This window comes from Aquila chrysaetos, chromosome 2 (assembly GCF_900496995.4).
Source record: "Aquila chrysaetos chrysaetos chromosome 2, bAquChr1.4, whole genome shotgun sequence".
NCBI lineage: Eukaryota > Metazoa > Chordata > Aves > Accipitriformes > Accipitridae > Aquila > Aquila chrysaetos.
Window position 1 is genome coordinate 47,023,530 of NC_044005.1, and position 19,852 is coordinate 47,043,381.

The 19,852-nt window shown below is 40.7% G+C and overlaps 1 protein-coding gene across 1 annotated transcript in view; it reads right to left on the reverse strand.

Moving 5' to 3' along the window:
* The window catches only part of HSD17B12 (hydroxysteroid 17-beta dehydrogenase 12), a 91,212-nt gene that overhangs the window by 43,130 nt on the left and 28,230 nt on the right, over positions 1-19,852 (reverse strand). The window contains exons 2-3 of the mRNA XM_029997858.1: positions 14,728-14,774; positions 10,009-10,084 (exon numbers count right to left, since the gene is read on the reverse strand). Coding sequence (XP_029853718.1) covers positions 10,009-10,084; positions 14,728-14,774 — 123 coding nt within the window. The remainder of the gene's footprint in view (positions 1-10,008; positions 10,085-14,727; positions 14,775-19,852) is intronic.

The following is a 19,852-nucleotide window of genomic DNA, read 5'->3' on the forward strand; positions in this document are numbered from 1 at the left end:
TTGCCATCAGAGTGATGTGGTATAAAGCAACAAAAACATAAAAGAAGTCTCACTTGGTCTTTAGCTTCAGGACGGCCAGAGATGCAAGCAAAGCAGTAGAAAAATAGCTCTCCATTCTTCATCATACAGGAGGGGAAAAATTTGTTTAAGTAAGGAGATTCAACTACATCCACAAATAAAGATGTCACCTTTCCAGTATCGCTGCAGTGGCAAAACTCACTGTAATCCAGTACCCAGTCTCCAGAAAGAGAGTTTGTAACCTTTCAATAAAGGTTAAGAAGCTGAAAGATTAAAGCAAAACGTGAAAACCTCCTGCTTTTTAGTACTGTATCTATGCAGGGCAGAAATGAAGAAAAATTTAAGACTACAGAGTGGCTGCAGATAGCTCTACAAAGTCTTTGGTTTTGGGTTTTATTTTGTTGGGTTTTTTGTTTTGTTTTTTTTTTTTTTTTTTTTTTTTTTTTAAGGGAGAGCCATCCATTTTGGGAATGTAACCAATTTGGGACTTTCAGAGTTCACGGAAGTAGCACACTGAGTGTCATGTATGAAATCTGTTTTCCAGAAGGACAAAATACTTTCAGACTGGTGACAGCAGATTGTTATTACACACTGATATTATTCACCATATAGAAGCATATTCAAATCAGCTGGGTATAACAAGAGCTAGTTTTTTCTGATGATTTTGTAGGGACTTAAGAATGCAAGGAATGAGCTTTGCCTTTCAGCAGAATAGAGACCAGCTGTTAATTACAGTTCCAAGTTACTCAATGAAGTCCCAGATATTGAGAAAGACATGTAAAATGAAATACAAACCTCCTCCTCCCCCGCCCATATCAGTCACAGTGAAATACAGAATTACTAGAGGAGTGTATGGATACTTAGGAGCAAAAAGAGCAGAAACCCTGGAGAACCTGCAATATTCTTCAGGAATCAGATCCCAGTAGCACAGGTAACAGATCGAGAAAAGGCGATCTAGAGCAAAACCTCTGGGCTCTTTTGCCACATGCATTTTATTTATATTTCAACTACAGAGTCCATAGGCAAACCGAATATCTGAAAGGCTAGCCTTTCTGAAGGGATGAGAGTTCCCGTTCGTGTAGCCGTATTGGTCCTTGTCCCAAATCGTGCTTGTCGTTTCTGCAAAAGAGGAGACGAGAGAGACCAGGGCCTGGAGAGCAGCACAGAAGATACGGGAGGGTCGGTGCTGAGCCCTCACCCAGGGGGATGCTGCACAGCACAGACCCCATGCAAAAGACGTGAGCGTTCAGAAGGGGAGCAGATACGCAGCAACAGATACGGTAGAATTTTTATTACGATACGTAAGTTATAGACAGTTCTGTAAACCTCTGAAGCAGAGTACTGGTAACCTAAGGAATAACTGAAGTTGAAGTAAGTTGTAGCCAAAAGAAAGCTCTGTTTGCACCTGGTTTGCAAAAGAAGTCTCCAGGTAGGAATGCAGCGGTTTCTGCATAGCATGAGAAGCCTGCCTACAATTTAACAGAACTTGCTATGTTTCAACACATTTTTAAAAGCATGTGTGAATGCACATTTGGTCAAGCACTAACAGATAGGTTCAGATTCCTTTCATTCAATTACACATGCAACACTGCCAAGGAAAATATATATTTTTTTTTTTTCCACATACTGCACTAGTTGCACATGTAATTTCATAGATACAGCTTCCTTAAAAATAGTGGATATTTAAAAAATCTAATTACACAGAAGTATAGAATGGGTAAAAAATGCCAGACCTTATTTAAAATGTTACAATTCCGTTAAACAGCCTTAAGTTTCAATATACACACACAAACACACACACAAGTCAATTCCTCACTTCTCAGCTTGAAAAGACGACACAGCAGAAGATGGATCTCTAAGCCAAAGTCCACAAACCCTTGAGCCACAGGGGACATTTAAGTTTTTAATGTGTATAAGCAGAGCTGTTACTACAAAACATAAGAAGAAAACACGCTTTATTAATGCTTGCCTCCATTTGCTCCTCTCTGACTCCCATTACATCAAAATATATTACAGCAGCTAAGATACACTTACCAAGTCAGAAAAAACACTCTTAGCAACACACAGGACCAATCAATAAGCCCACTCACCCAAATATTATGCTCAACATTGTAAGCCTTCGCAAATCAAGCTTGTCCTAATTACAAAGCTAACTAAAAAACACAAAATCAAGCAGCCTGGGGGGCTGCACAGTCAAGCCACCGCGACGTTTCCAAATGTCGACGTTCTTTGGGGCGGTAAGGCCAGCACAGCCTTGATGCTGACCATGCACACCCCCTCAGCTCCAGGACACGGCTGCGGGCACCAGAGACCCCAAGGCGTTTCAGAGAGAAGTGTAATGTGAGGTGTGGGAAGGTTAGTATTGTGTGACAGGCTGCATCTCAAATTCCCCTTCCTTCTCTCCTCTTTCCCTGCCACTATTTTCAACCCCCTCCAAGGCTTTATTTTTTATATTCATTGGTGGTACTGGTTTTTACACAGTGTGAAGAAAGCTATTTTTAATTTACTAACTCATTTTAGGAAGGGCATATGGACTCTTTCCAAATCTTCCTGTAATATTTTGTTTTCCTTAATGTCATTATTATTGCCTGACTGCGACAATGTGTACACATGATATGTATACACATGTAAACATGAATTTTTCATCAATTTTTGCAAATAAAAGTCAAAATTCTCCAGCTCTATAATTATTAGAACAGATTTAAAAAAAAAAACACACCACTTTTTTTTCAGATTTAAGTTCAACAGAGTGAATTCCAGAATGACCAGGAGAATTACTTAGTAAGAAGAATTTAAGAGTCACTTACAGAGACTTAAAGGTATCATAGTATGGATTAACAAAAAAATTTTGCCCCTACTCTCATGTCAATTTCAAGACATTTAAGTCAGTCACTCTACATGAATTAAAACAAATTTAAAAAGTGAAACAAGCTTCTATGCTAATTCGGCATTATTTTTTATGTCCTGATAGTTTCATCTGCGCTCAGCATCCACAAAAAAGCGTTTACTGTAGTCAAAAGACAGACACTTAAAAAGCAGTTTTCAGGGTTCTCCAAAGTGTTACTTGTAAGGGAAAATATATTGTGCATTAGATGTGGACTAATCAACAAAGTAGTATAGTACCCAGTTCAGCACTGGAAGTGTTGCCCATGCTTAAAGAGTTGCACGGCAAGCGTATTTGTATCCATTAGTTACACCATTTTTTAAATTGGTTTCTTTTTTTCATATTCATGGATTTTTTTTTCCTGAAGAATTTGTTGTGAAAAACAGATCAACTGAGTTTTCTTTCTCTATGAAGAGCTACTAACTAGCATTAATTATTTTCCTCACCACAACATATTCCTGAAAAAACATAAACGCAATTATCACCATTTCCTCAGCAGAGAAGTCTATCGGGGATTTTTACAGCTTTGACAGATAAGAAGGGCTTGGTGTAATGGAACTCAACCTGCTAAAAAAGTGACAAGAGACTAAACTATACATGCATAGAATGAAGTTGTAGAAGGAGGACAGCATTGTTTGCATCATCCAGTCCCTTCCTTGTGCCAGAGAAAGACTGTTCCCTGTAGAGCCTCTTAAAAGGTCTAATTTTAAGTCTCTCGGCAATAGAGCTTCCACCAATTGCCTTAAACCAGATTCGCAAAACAGACTTTCAACTCAGTGAAAACAATCCAATACTCATTTGTCATGTAATTTTCAGTTTATTTTACACTGAAAGTGATAAGCAATATATTGCAGCTTTTGTGTTAACAGAAGGTGTTTAACGGCCCAGAGACTAGCACAAGGGCTCTTGGTTTTGGCATCCACAAAAACTTATGTTACAAGTAGGTTGTTAGCAGAGACAGGCATTAAGTCTCTGTGAAAGAAAATGCAACCTGTTCCCCCACCCAACTACTGCCAGGTGGAGGCAGCAGTGACCCTGAATGTTTGCAGCCATGACTAATTCCTGGTTCTTCAGTCCAGGTTTCAAAAGTACCGAGTAAGTCATCCCCTGCATTGATCCACCTACCTAGCGTGTAAAACATTAAGACTCAAGACACCATTAGGTCCCAGAGTTAGTCCTGAACCTCTAGACACGATATACAGAGTATCCGAGGTGTAGAAGAGGCTACTTCTGCGGCAGTTTATATTCAGAAAAAGAAACCCAAAGCACCTCATTCACGTTTAAACAACCTTTACAAATTTCTTCTCCTGGACTTTATGGGTTTACAAAATATCGGCGCAACAAATACTGCATAGAAGCACTCTGGCAGTGAAGTTCACAGCAAGCACGCTTCCAATCCTTCTTTCCAGAAGAGGCTAACTCAGTCTTGCCAGGTGTGAAAAAGCACCATCTGCTAGAACTTGCCAGATCACTTACTGCTATGCATAACCCGTGACACCGACTGCTAAACTTTCTTAAACTGGTTTTCATCCTTAAAAGCAACTATGACAATGTGGTCTCACTCTGTATGCTGACAGCTGGTATGTAAACGAAGTTCGTTCTTTTGCAAGGATGTCACTAGTCACCTGCAGAACGTTCTGCTCGTGGCTCGCCCGACCCTGTTGCTGCTTCAATATTCTACTAAAGGGTGAAGTAGTCCTAGGACTGCACCTTGTAGCTTGCAGGAACATCTTGTCAAGTGTTTCTCTCTAAGCATTCTGCTCAGTTTCTTCAAATTAATCCGGGCAAAATCTCACTGAGAAAATGCAAGAGAAGATGATAAAAAAAGAGGGACTAAGAGGGGGAAAAAAACCAAACCACAGAAGCAGGATGCTTCTTAAAGAAAAAAAAAACAAAAAAACACAAACCTTAAAATAAGCTCCCTTCCCAATTGCTCTATGTCTTTTACATGCTCTGTTGATTGTATTAGGGGTTCATCTATTTCATTTGTTGACAAATCAATAAAAATTAATTCGGCTTGAATCCTCTGTCCACTCTTCACAGTGCCTGACAACTGCTTCTTTAGTAAGCAGCTGACACCATTCAAGGCAAAACCATGGGAATTTTCTTCACTTCATCCAAGGGAAACTTTCTTCAGAGATGGAAACCGAGAGCTCATTTTGCATCAAAGATCCTTATGCTACAACTTTATGTGAAAGGTGACTTCAGTGCATCAAAACAAGTCCAAAAAATTTGAAGCCATTTTGTCAAGTCACAGAAATATAGAGGGATTTCAAATATGTCAAGCTGAACCTGGCTCAGATGATGGAAGGCTGCAAACACATTAATTTACCTTGAAATAGATCACAAAAGGTCAAAATAACTGCCGGATTCAGTTAGTCTTCAAGTTAAGCTCAGGAAAGCGAACCTTGTCATTTCTGTGCAAGAAAAGTAAGAAGATGATGTCCCCTTCCTCACCGAGTTTGTCTGCCTTTCAACCTCCTCTATTAAATGCAAATAGTCTTACCTGCCAACTCCAAGACGGGAGGAGGATTTAACCGGAGCACGAGGGGGAGGAAATGCGAATAACAGGGGAGAGATTAAGGGGCAACGTGCTCCAAGGTAGGTACAGCCGAGCATCTGCAGCAGGGGACAGATTTGCCATGGGAGGGCATTGGCCATTTGTAGCAGCAGGGTCACGGTAACAGCTGAGGCACAAGCGCGGCGGTCAGCATCAGGTGTGCTTCAGAATGCTCCCCGCTATCTTTGTTACCAAGAAAGCGGAAGAAAGCTGTAAAACCCGCCTGCCTAGGAAACGGAGAAGGAACATTTCTGGTTTTGGCACCACATCCCATTCCTTTCTTGTACTCACAAATCATGCCAGAGTAGTGAGAACACGATAGATCCCAAGTCTAAACACGACAGCTGTCAGTTTACAGTGTACCTGAAATCTTAGGGTTAGAGTAGCAGCTCAAGATGAAACCACCACGACCAAGCAACTTCAGGAACACTACACACTGAGCTCAGGCAACTTACTGGAAGTAAATAGCCAGCTACACAGATTCTAATTGCAAAAACCTGTATTTTATTAAAGACAGACATGTAGCAGAATCAAATTAAAGTTTTGGACACTAGTTCTTAAACAGTATTAAAGGCTTAAAAGACAACATACTCCAGTTAAATGATGATTTGTGAAAATACATTGGAAAAAATATATTTTTTTTTTCAGTCCAAACAATTTCTTAGGAGCTAATATTATCACCTGGGTATATGTAACACCAACAACCACCACCTTTAAAGCTGCAAATGGGAATTTACTTTAAAAAAAGCTTTGAATTAAATAGTAACAGATGACAAACTCAAAATCTCCCATGTTGTGTTTATAAGCACTTAACTACAAGTAAGTAGATACTTACACTTGCAAGTAGGAACACTGCTTAGCTACAACTGTTTTTTCTTGGCTCCCACAGCTCATGCACAACTCCACCACCTGTCCTGTGAAGCCACCAGCTAATAACATACACCAATACCAAATTCTTCTTTTGACAATTTCCCTACAGGCAAGTTCTCTTTAAAGTGTTTTCCCTGCTTGACTGGGTTTCACTACATTCTTCATATTGCAGCTCCTAGGTAATGAGTTTCTACAGCAAAGTTCTTCTCAAGCCTGCTCAGAACACACCTATCGGCAGCAGTGCAATAACTAAAGCTTTTCTGCTTGCAAATCCATGGCTCCTGAACCAGCTGCTGGCACTGAGCTCCTGAGATGTCTTGCACCGTACTCATTATTGAATACAGCAAATCAGAGAACAGCCTCATTACACGGCGTTCAAATAGTTGTCTCCATTCACAGATAAGTTTTCTTTCTGATCCTCCCTGAACCTTTTAAAGCGTCTAATGATGTAAGACAACAGACACTTTAAAAAAGATGCTGAAACAGTGATGTAGCATGAACTACAGTAGACCAAGCATTTTGTATAGTGACCCTAGTAGTCAGTGTTTGTGCATGAAAACTTGATTAGAAGATCAAATATGTTTCCATAAAACCTATGTAATTCCATGCAAAGGTGGTCCATGACGACTGAAGAGGAAATTCAGAATTTTTTCTTCTTCAGTCTGTGGCCTATGCTTTACTTCTTAGGGAACACAAAGCAGAATTTCCCTTTCATGGCAAATCCTACAACACCTAAGTATTCCACAAATAAATTCAGCTTTACAACATGCTTGAATACAGCTTGGAAAGTCTTCTAAAGTCTTAACTACTTGTAATTAATCCACTGGTTTTTGTTGCTCAAACTGAGACGCAAGTTCAGAACATCTGGCCTTCCCATAACGTCAGTACAGCCAGTTTAATGTGCATACACACGCAAAAATATCAGATCCAGGTCAGCTGGCATTTAACATTCAGAAAGACCTATCAGTACTTCCCTTACGATGGTGGTTATGCAACTTGCATTTTGTACATAGCTATCACTCCTAATATAAGTATATCTTAAGAGCACAGAAAAGGATTCTTCTGAAATAAAATGAACATACCTGACCCTCAAAAGCCCTCTCGTTATTTGTGGCAGAGGGCATCTATCCATTCACTAGGATGAGCAGGACTCTGATTAGTGAAAATGAAGAAGGAACCGAAAACATGCATGGCTCACACAATTCAAAGAACTGGAATTAGTCAAACAGCCATTCTTCCTTAAAGTGATTAAAGGTCATTACTCAACAGGAGCAAGCTCACGTTAACTTGAAGAACAATTGTGGGACCACCATAAAGAAGTTTAAAGCTACCTTAAAAGCCTGCAAGGGAAACACCCAAGTAGTTACAGCCTTAGCTCTAAAAGAGTCACCCACCTTATATATGACAACATCTGAACAGACTGCAGAGACCACACGAGCCCGAATACAAGAAAATTCTGTCCAGTTAAAACCTAGCAGGATCTGAAAGTGCCACTCAGGCTCACTTGATTATGCAGACTATCCTAATCCTTCAGCATATGCCACAATGAACAAAGTATACATTTCAGTAGCTCAGTGTTGTCAAAAGAAATGTTCCGAAAACCCAACGTGAGTCATCTCATTTCAGAATGGTTTAGGAAAGAAAGCAGAAAAATGTTTGGGTGAGGCCTAATAGTAATTATGTATTACAGGCTGCTCTACATAGGTACACGTACCTAGTTTTTAATCTGAAAAGCTCCCCCAGCAGCTATCATGTAAGTGCCAAAAGCTCAAAGAAGTAGATTTATCTGTCTTGTCAGCATCATGCTTAATTCCCAGGGAGGAAGAGATTTTCAGACTGTTACAGAAAGGGTTATGACCACTTTCAGGAAGCTTGTCGCTTCATGCTTAAGTGTTTGATTCCAGAACAAGATATTTGTAGATACTTCTATCAGTTACACTTTTACTTAGCAAGACAACTTTATACAGCGTTTTAAGAAACGTGACTGCATACACACACGTATGCAGCAAACTACCATCCAGCTCCTGCAGTGAACCACCAGAAAGACCACCTTGTTGCAACTTACGCATTTGCAGTAAGCTTCAGTACTCATGCAGGTTACCCGAGCAGTGACACCTATACTGTTGCATTTACACTGTGACTGTATTGACTTGAGTATCGCAGTTACGTCCAGACACTGCAGTGACATCCCTAAATGCGGGATACCAATGAACAACACCAATTACTTCCAAACTAGCAGGAGATAGAACTTGATGCCATCTTCACTCTAAGGAGGAATGCTCTCTACCACCTCAACATACACATAGAAAGGAAGACTTTTCTGTCTAGAAAACAGTTTCATATGCCATCTTACATTGGACACTAAAAATCAGAGACAGAGGCATTTATATGAACAGAATTGTATGTCCTCTGTCTTTCAGTAAGCTAGTAAAACAGTTACCATTAAGCAAGCTGAAGTCCTTGAGTCTTGTAGTCATCCTTACATTCACTAAGCAGCCCCTTACAACTTAGTATAGAACAGTTTGTTGAGGTTTGACTTGCAGATTATGTTTTACAGTAAAGCAGTACCACTAACAATTTTATTAAAAGTTTTAACAAACTCAAGCCAAAATAATACATTTATGACCTCTGAAAGAGAGCAGCTCTTACAATTATCTGCATTATGTACACAAACCATTTTAGGAAGGTCTAAACAAGACAAGGGAGGGTAGCACAGAAGCATAATCTTAAAGGTTTGTTTACCCAACATCACCATGCTGAGAAACCTGCTTTATACTACACAACTCCCACTCCTGCTTATCAAAAACCTCTACACACAGGCTACATTTCTCACTTTATCTTGACATACTCTGCATAAACTAATAACCTTGCACGAAATCTGCCTTAATAAAAGAGATATAGATTACAAGAGGAATTCTTGTGTAACTTGTTACAGTTATACTTTGCTCTGATTGGAAAATCATTTGTCAGCATGAGGCTTGAGGAAGCTTTCTCCTAACTGATCCTGTACAAATATGCATTTTACATTTGTGAGTGGAATACTTAAGTTGCTCCCTTATTTTTGCATTACAGCCATTTACTACACACTTACTGAAGAAACAATTGTTAATATAGGTTCTTAAACACATTAACTTATTCCCTATATTCCTATGACTATGCACACTCATCACCCCAAAAAAGCTTACAACTCTCTAATCTGATCTTTGTTTATCCAAACAAAACAAAAAAAGGGGGAGGAGGGGGAAGCTACCCACAGTAAATTTGTATACTTGGTAATACAACAACTAACATAAGGAACATGTTTTCAACAACTTTGAGTTACAAAGAAACCACCCTTATGGCTGAAGCCCATGAAATCAAACTTGCTTCAAGCTGACAGAATATTCAGATGAAGCAATGGCTGCATGTTTTTCACCTTATTATGATTGTAGACAGCTACTATGGGGATACGTTGTATTTTGGTCTGACCTGGTGAGCTGTTCTTACAGGAGACTAATAGTTTTAGAAGCACTTATTCCAGAATTAAGCCCTATTGTTCTCAGAAGTTAAATATTTAACACCTGTAAAATTAATCTGCAAGGCATTTACCACTTATATCTGTAACATTTGCACTGTGCACAAGAGCATTTATTTATAAGCTTGACTGTGAAGTTTAGGGAAGAAGTTTTCAACTCACTCATTTCACTAGCAACCTGGTCCAGTTTTTCTTTTGACCTACTGATTAGAGCCACCTTCATTCCACGTCTTGCTAGCTGCAACAAAACAAAACAGGAGAGACATAAGAGCAGTCATAAATCGCTTCCAAGTTAGTATCCTAATTAAAGGAATTGCACAATTTGTCAAACATTGCAACAGTATATGACCAGCAAGTTTGAAAAAATTACAATTTTAAATAGAAACATGAAGGGGAAAACCAGGACAAATACTTCCATATAACTTCTTACTTGATTCCCTTCAGACCAAATTTATTATCTTCTCAGTCATCCAATACAGGTGTAGATGCACATTTATAAAATAGAAAACCAACAGCAGATATTTTACAGAACTTTTACAACACCTCTGCAAGTCAGAGCAAAGAAGTTATCACCCATAATTAAGTTTAACATGCCAAGTTAAGATATCCGTGGTCACTTGAACACCCGTGTTGCAAAATGACCCCAGCACTCAATACTTCCTTCCTTTAGTCAGGCTCCCCTCTTACTTTGTACTAATCACAGGTATAAAGGTTAATTTACTCAGGCAGTTCTTTTAGGGAAGCTATCTGTGTAACTTAAGCTGTGGCCAGCGCATATCCTGGTCATCAAATCAGACCTACTGCTGCAAGTTTGAAATGTGATCTAACAACTCAGTTTAAAAGTGTCTGCAGAAAGACAGCTACCTCTCTGAATTACTCAGCAATGAAAACAATGTTTGTGACTAGTGTAAGTCCCTGTTCTAGTGAAAAGCAAAACCAATATATCCACAATTCATAGTGACACTGCCTTTCAGACACCTAACACCTACATATAAAAAACAGGTAAGTTCTCATTGCTCCAATAAAACTCCTTCACTGCCTTAGGAAGCAGGTGAGAATGGGTCTTAAAGAAAATAAAAAAAAAAGCCAAACAAAAAAAACCCCACAAAACACAACAAACCACACACAAAACCCAACACCGCAGCACAGTACAGCAGCAACCTAAAGTGACTTAATCTCATCTACCTTTCTAGCAGAAGTACGCAAACCAAGAAAGCCTCTGAAAGAGAGAAGTATGACGAAGTTTGTCAGCGAACTCTGTACTTCACTCCCACGTGTGATCTCTAAGCGTAAGAAATCTCATACTAGATCACTCATGACTGTAGAGCGAGGTGTGTTGAAACCAAAGACACTCACACTAGGAACTGCTAACACGCCGCTGCCAAGTTCAGGCTTACGGGTAACTTAAGCTTTCCGCTCAAGGAAACGATCTGGTGTTAAGAGAACAATTGTCTAAAAGGGATGAACACATTCACCTCCAGATAAGCACCTGGCTTACTGGAATAAACTTTTTATAAAACCAACGGTAGGCTTGGAAGGCAGGGGAGGAGAAGGGAGTAACATAGCATTCTCTCATCCCACAGGACCAAGGCAGTGGAGGCAAATACTTTACCTAAAAGTATCTCAGCCTGTGACACTGAGGACAATCTGACAGTAATCTACTCAGAGTCTGAAAGCAAAAAAGCCCCCGAGATGTTCCTCATGGGTGCAAGCTCCAGACTGTTGACACACAGTTTTCTTTCTTTGAGCAGTCGTGACCTCTGGGCTCTCAGATAGCTTAAGTAGGCACCTGAGCTTTATGAAAAAGTATCCAGCTGTACTTGTCTCAAAAGCCAAGGAAGTAAAGCCATGCCAGTGCACCCAGTTAGTGGAATCTCAGCACGTTTAGAGAACTTCCACCACAAGAGCAAGCTTGAGGGAAACTGCTGCTGTGTTCACACTAAAGGGACACACTCTGAGAAGCGCATCTGAAATCTGGAAATGGAAACCCATTTGCAAGAGGAGTTGTCCGAGTTCAGAGCACATAAAATGGCCAAGGAAAGAGCCTGTAACTAGGAATGAATACCACTAACAGAAGTAATCAAACTTGGAAAAGATACAGTGTTCAACAGCAAGTTCAGTTTGACTTTGATGCAACCAGATCAGTTTCCGTTGAGTGCTCTGACTTCACTGGCAGAGGCCTAATGGGTTGAAAGGAACCACAATAGCCCAAAGAGCAATAATGATCCTCTGAGATCCCAGTAACTCATTACATTTTACTAATTACATTTTCATACAAGAAACAACGATGACCCACTTGCTTTGCAGATAACCTGCCATCATACTCGGATATTTGGCCAACGTCCCTAGGGTCATGAAAAGGCTGAATAAGAAGACCTTAAAACTAATCCCAAAAACTCACCCAGAATAGCAAACATTGGGAAGATGCTCTTGTAGCCTAAGGATTCACGCAAGCAAGAATCACCATTCTAACAGAGTTGGTGGATGTAGGTGTCCAGTTCCCTTAAATTCCATGTTAGTAACTGCCACATTTTCCACTTTCGTAGCAAAACACAACTGCTGTTAAAGCCCTTTCTCTCCAGGACAGAAAGGAATGTCATTAAGAGCCCACCAAAGCAGAATTAAAACTCTTGTTAGAGTCGGTATATCAAGAGGATCTGAAAAAGCAATACTAAGCAGATGTGCATAGCAGAGTACTGCAGAGTACGCAATGGGATCACAATCTCCAGTTTATCACTAGCATACAAATACATCTAAGATGAAATTTCAACTCATGTTTCACAAAAGCAAACAGCAGACAGCAAGAGAGGGGCAACAAATAGCAACTCCTGACCATATCCTTTTAAAAAAAAAAAAAAAAAAAAAAAAAAAGAAAGGAAAAAAAAAAAGAAAAAAGCGTGTTGCTTCTTTGGAATCAACGACTGGGCGAGCACTACCTGGACAGAAGTATTTACCATGGCACTACCTTTCGTCTAGTGATGAAAACTATATCAGTGCTGAGCAAAGAATAAAGATCTTAATACTGCAAGAGTGAAAAGTGTAAAAACAGCTCTTTGCTTGGAAAAGAAGGAAAGTAACCAGCAGAGCAGAGTATAACCAGAGAATCCACAAACTTGTAACATTTTTCCATCACTTACTGGTGACCACATCAAACTTTCTAAGAGGCAATTCTCAACACACCGTTGCATTTCTCACAAATTCCTCCAAGGAAAAGGAATTAATCTGCATGATTATAATCACAGCCATCAGTGCCCAAGCAGCTGTATGCCAGTGGCATTTATAGTAATCTGAAGGGAATTTCTAGTAGAAAGTCAAGCCTCTGCTGGCAGTCTTATGAAGACATCTCTGGAGTTAATTGAAAGATTGAGAAGTCTTTTCAGGTATTCCACATTTCACCCTGCAGCCACACTTGACTTCACCAAGTATTCTTCATCCGCCTAAACTGTCAAAGGGTCGATTTGTGTTTTATGCTAAATAAATACATAAGTAACAATAATAAATACAACTCATGAAAAATGTGTTTTATTCTATAGCCCAAGAATGAATATTTGTACCTGGGGTGCTTTTGGAGTGCTCTGTGCCTACAGCAACTCTAGCAAAGAAGCTGAAACAGTCATTGTTTCCCAGCAGGATCTCATACTTGTGATCAGCTTTCCTAATGGTGGTTCAAACACAGGGGTCTGCCAGCAGCACGCATTGGTGTTCAAAGGCAGCCTGGTTCTTAGAGACACCAGCAGAACATAAAGCTGTAGTTTCATTCACCCGATAACCTAACATATAGATCCTGAAACTCATCTCCCATGCTGTTCAGGGGGTGTCTCCCATATCAGAGGACTTCCTCCAGATAGTGCGATGCCCTGGGCACAGCGACCTCCTCCCACTTGCTCTAGGCAGTTAAATTTAAGTGTTGCATCATTTGCTTCAGTGCCATGTAACTGGGATATTTGGCATGTATGAGCTGTTAGCTCTACGCCAGAATCAGGTGCTGTTGGCACCAGGCTTCAATTCCTTTTGCAGCCAACTCCCCATTCTTGACCCAGTAGGACAAGGTGCTACTTTCTGCAAAGTAGAAAGGAATTTGGGGGCCCTGGGTGCAGGTGGCAGGGCACACAGGGCTGAAGGGAAACCTGAAGGACGAGGACTACCTGTGAAGAGGAATGGTACTTTTCCTGTGGGCTCTGCAGAACAAAAAATTCAAGAAAAAGGGAATCTCTCACAGCTGATGTCCTCACACAAAGTCATGCTGGTGTTTCAGAGAACATGAAAATGAGTAGAGACAGGCTTGCTTTGATACCAATGCTGGAGTTGAAAGTTATTTTTGCTATAAATTGTTGTAGTCAGCACTATTTGTCATGATGTTCTCTGGGCTTATAGGCTAAATTGCCCCATACTAACGGGCACTTTCTGTCTTAAGCAATACATTCCAGTACCATATTTGGAGCCCACATATCCATCAAGAGCAAAAGCTCAGTAAAAGAGATAGAGGTAAAAGCCAGCTTCAGAGACTTCATGAACTATAGGGAATAATTGGAACATACTGCAGGCAGCTAGAAATGCCATTTAGTCAGTGCCTGGAAATACCAAAAGGAAATACCAAGGGTTGAGAAAGTTAAAATAATTGTAACAACTGAAAAAAGTTAAAAATAAAAACTGAAGGACAAGGTAAGGGCTGAAAACAGAATTCACAAATAAAGGAAATTAACAAAAAGGGATACAACTTTTGGCTGGTCACCAGAGGGAGGCAAGGCAGGAGACTTCTTTCTCTACAGATATCTATGTTAAGATAAGGTGAGGAGATATGATCTGCTGCTTGACAGAGTTGAGATAGCATGACATCTTGCCAAGGATCGAGATATACTTCTAAGCGATACGAATTCTTACCTCTTCTGCATAGGCTTTTCCAATCCCATCAGTAGCTCCTGTGACCACTGGGGAAAAAAGAAAAAAGAAAAAAAAAGACAGATATACATTAGTTACTTCACAGAAATAACTGCAATGGGTGTTCATTAGTAGGCTATTAAAGTACTCATTCCAGCCAAGAGACACATCAAAGCCTCTGGAATAGGTATACAACTTTTATTAAATCTCTTTGGGAACTCACACTAAAACCTTCCCATGTGTAAGAAAGGAGAGGAAGAGATGGACTTAGGAGCCTAACACTTGTTTCAAGAATCAGGTTCAGCACCCCTTCTCATGCCAGTCCTCCAGCCCACCACAATTCTTCAGAAGCTTTGCAGACTGAGAGAGATTTCCAAGTCGTTTAACTAAAAAAAGCTCAGTTATGACTATTAAACCAGCTCTCAACTTGGTTTTAAGTATGTAGTAAAAGCTAAAGAATCTTAAAGCCTGTAAACATCCAACAAAACAAACATTTTAGGACACAGGCAACAGGTCTCTGTTAATGACTCTCCAGTAGATTTCAGATCCCTGTGACCATTGTGCTTACTAGCAGCAAGTATGGGTGACTGATGCAGCTATCAATTGCAAGCTGGGCTTCTAGAGCTTAAACTTTTTCACCTGTGGGTGAGTGGGACCTTTGTCAATCCTCAAGCCTTTCTAGGATTCTTTTCCACATGGCTGAGAAACTCTGAGTGACTCAACATGCCATTAGTTTGACAGATTATTCCAGGGCTCTCGCCATACCAGTTTGCTCCAGATCACCAGATCATCTCAGTTTGCTCACTAAATAGCAATTCCTCCATCCAGAATCTGCTTTTCCAACTACTTTTTAAGCAAGCACATTCAGCACCACTTCCTATTTCTCTCAGCTCTTCCTTCGCATCAAACCCAACGCCTACACCTCAACATCCTTACGCATTTAGCTCTCCACTCGTTCGTCTGTCTCTGCTCTCACTCTACAAATGGCTACAGAATATACCGGATTTTTCTGTTTGTCCTCATGTCAGATCAGAACAGCTTGGTTTGTGGTTCCACTGCTTATCCCTGAACATAGGCATGCCCAAATAATTGGGCTTGTTTAATGTTGCAGAAAACTGAACTGAGAGCATTGGTTCAACTCTCAGGTCAACCTCTACCTGAGCGAAACTCGCAGCAGACGGAGGTGTTGACCGGCACTGGGATTCAGCAATAACTTCCCTTCAGGGCACCAGAAGGAGACGTGTTTGCAGATGATTTGATTAGTCACTGCTTGCAGATCACCTATAACAGTTGGCATGCAAACAGCAGCCAGAATATTTCTGTTTGAGTAATAACAGCTAGGAAATGCTGTAACCGTTTCAGTTTCTGTGCCTGCTAGCTATAAATAAGCGGACATAATAACAAGCGATGAAGCCGCCAGCAAAGGTCCTATTTGAGCTTCAATGGCCAGCCAACAGCGCAATAACAGGCTAAGAATGAAAGATCCAGTCATGCCCCTGACTCGAGCTAGATTTACAGATGACCACAGATGAAAGTACATACACATACGTTTATCCCTCCTCTGGTTCCAAGGTTTGTTTGCAAGATGCCATGGCTCCAGTGTGATAAGGATATGCAGGACTGTACTGTTAGCATATAATGCATACTCCACACACAGGATGCTCTGGCTAGTAAATGGCGTTCTAGCTGCTGCGCTATCAGGCCCAGTGAATTCTATTGAGAAAACCAAGTGTCTGTGTCACACCGTTTTGCCACTTTCTATCCAGCCACGATTGGGGAAGTGTGAGTAACAGTTTTGTTACAGAAACAAATCTGCATATAGAAGGGTCAAGCAAGGGTCCAAACGATGAAAAAAGCAGACCTTGGGGAAGAAATCAAGAACACGTTCCCAGGAGTCTACTTTCCTGCAACCAAACTTGTACCAGTACTGTTACCCAGTTAGCCAGACAGCGTTACAGTCCTGCAGGATGGCACCATCCCTTTAGTTCAAGGACTAACAAGCTTCAGTTTCAGCCTTGCTGATCCTGGGTTTCACATTATGCATTATCACACGATTCATTATTGCTTCAGCAAAACAATGAAACAAACAAGGGCACAGTGAAAACTTGTACCAGTACAACTCCCTGTTAGACTTACAACAGTAGTTGGAAATGTTCTAAGTTGACCCAGTCTGGAAAACATCCAACTTTAGTGACTTGGTGAAAGGGGTTGTTTCCTTCATTATGGTTAGTGAGGTACCTAAAGAACAGCCATTCCCCGTAACACACAGATCATTTCTCCTCCTTCCAACTCAAAATTCACGGACTTAATGGTTTTATTCCCAGATAACAAGCTCAGCATTTTAAAATACTGTTTTCTGACACTGTGAGTTGTTCAGCTTCTAGCAACTACAGCTGAGAGTGTGTGCTCCATAAGGCAGGGACTCCAAAAAGCACTTTAAAGGCTTAGTAAAGTGCAAGTACAATTTCAGTCAAGGATATTTACCTCATTTATTGAATCCATTGCTTAGGTAAATTGTAATAGAATTGGCTGGAGCATGAGACTTAAGAAGCTGAAGATCAGGGATTTCTAACTGAACTACGAGTAAGGATGGTTCCTCCCTTTTCAGGCCCTACTTCAAATTAAAATAACCTGTAGTCCAGAGGTTGAAGTACCCTCCAGAACAGAACTTGAGAAATTTAAACAAATCTGATACAGATAAATGATGAAAAACATTACAAAATCCCACCAGGAAAAAAAAAAGCGCTTGAGCCATCACCTACATAAACAGGCACCTAGCTGACGCACATTATCATTTTGCTTTTGCCACAGGTAAAGGCATAGGCATCAGAATAAAGTACGCAGCTAGTTTTTCTTAGCAATAAGGGAAATCCTCTTCTCACAAGAAGGCACTAATACCGTCATTTTATTAGTGGCTCCGCTTTGAGAAGGATAACTTTGTCTCCTGCTCCGTGCTTCCACACTACCTTGAAGAACACACAAAGTACAAGGACTGCTTTCCAACATATAACCTAAAACCTACCTTTTTTCTGGCCAAACTTCTCTTCCTAAGGCCCTTCAAGAGAAGGCACCTGGCTCAGCTCTCACCCATTCTAAGCAAATGGATTTCCCACCACCAGCTGCACTGGGAACCATGCACCAACACAGACCTGTCCTGCTGTTGACCAGTAGCACCCAGTTCAGCCAGGGAGCTGCAGTTACTGCCCATTTATGGGATCCTAGTGAGCAGTTTGGTGGGTCAGAAAGGCTGCCCAGCCAGATACCTGCCAGAGCAGAGAGCAATACTTAGACCCTATGTTGTAAAAGTGAGGAAACCGGTTGGGTAAAGGCAACTGGTTGAACCAACATCACAAAAGTCAAGATTCAGCCACCTTATCTTCCTCCATGTTTTGGATTACCTGAAGTGTATGGGGAAGGGGAGAGCAATAAAAAAAAAAGAAGCTTTGGTACAACTTGTGCATTAGCAAGGCACAACTTTCATATTGATTATGTTCATCTCTCGTTTCCACTCCGGAGCCAAGTGTTGCAGTTTTAACCACTCCAAAGCTGTGCCAGCTTAACTAAGTTTCTACTATCAACTGGATGTGCCGAAGCTAGTTTAACTCCAAGTGTGGATTAAGCTTTTAAATTCTGTTTCTTCTACAGACTGCCTTCCAACAAAAGTTACAAACCGAGTGCAGTTGGCAGAGCTTAAAGAAGGCAAAGCAAGTAGGGTAGGAATAAGTTATTGTCTGTACAAGAAAGCTGCACCAGCTCATAAGTGTGCTTATACACATTTACTCAGTAGTCAGACTAACTGTAGTACCTTCCCACTTCAGCCATCTGCCGTCTCCAGAAGAGAAGTGAGAAGAGTGCCCAGGCAGCTTGTGTGTGAGCCCACCAAATAAAAGTTTGCCTGAATGGAAGCCTGATTGAAGCACCAGACGATTTTAGGCAAAGAAGTCAACATTCATCTTCCCCTGACTTTTGGGGCTGTGGAGGAAAAGGGGAAGAAAAATAAGGAAAGATATCCAGTAACACGACATACTCTGAAAACAGCTCACTCATAATAAAGCGATACACGTACTCTCAGTGGGCTGGAGATGTTCTACCCCAGGAAGTTAGCACTAGCCAGAGTTCAGCAGCTCTGAACACAAGGTATTTCACAAAGTAATTAGGCTGCATCCAGATCAGATTCCCATCTCAAGACATGCTTTTTCAAAACTAGCATATGTATAAGTACAGAGCTGACACGTGCAAGACTACATCATCTTTTCTCAGTTCTAAAAAACCTGCCCAAAGGCTCCTGTTCTGAGTCACAGAGTCCACACAGCCTGGCCCTAGCGAGTCCAGCACAATGAAAGGAACAACTCTTGCTCTTCTATGTAATGACGCTTTCTTGACTGGGTAAGACTGGCATAATCATTGTTATAATGGGTTACAGATGTATGCATGGGTTTTATTCTCTAGTCCCAGCTTTCATTTCAGTTGTGCATGAACAGTCTTATATTCCAACTGACCCTACCCTGTTCAAAGTGGTAGACAAGAAGTGGGAAAGCTGGTAAAACACTTAAAATCACCATTCATGCTAGCCACTAGTGTACATCACAAAAAGTGTAAGTGACTTTGAACCAACCAAGGCTTTAGATACAGCCTTACTGAAGTGTCAGTGTGCAAAGAGAAACTTCTAATGTAGTATCAAGGTCTCTGAACAAGGAAAGCAGCATGGGGCATCATCTGCTCACACCACTGGAAGAGGTTATGCCGTATGTAGGCTGTAGATCTTTCAACTACCATTGCATATGTACAAGTCATCTGCACAAGAACTCAGATCAGCAGTTAAATTTTTAATTACAGTGTTATCCTTAACACATCATAAATCACCAAAATCTCCACCTTAGGACAGTATAGCGTCTTTGGCCTAAAGACTGTGCCAGAATTTTGCTTCCTATATGGTGTGAAGAGGGAAGGGAAAAAAAAAAAAAAAACCAAACCAAAACCCACAACCTTTTCAACTCCTCCTTTGAGTTTACTTATACATCTTTGACCTCTTACAATGATCTCTTCAATTTAAGATACAGCTACACAGGAATCCACCACAGCAGGTACAGAGGAATCCACCATAGCCTCTACCACTGGACTAGTTATC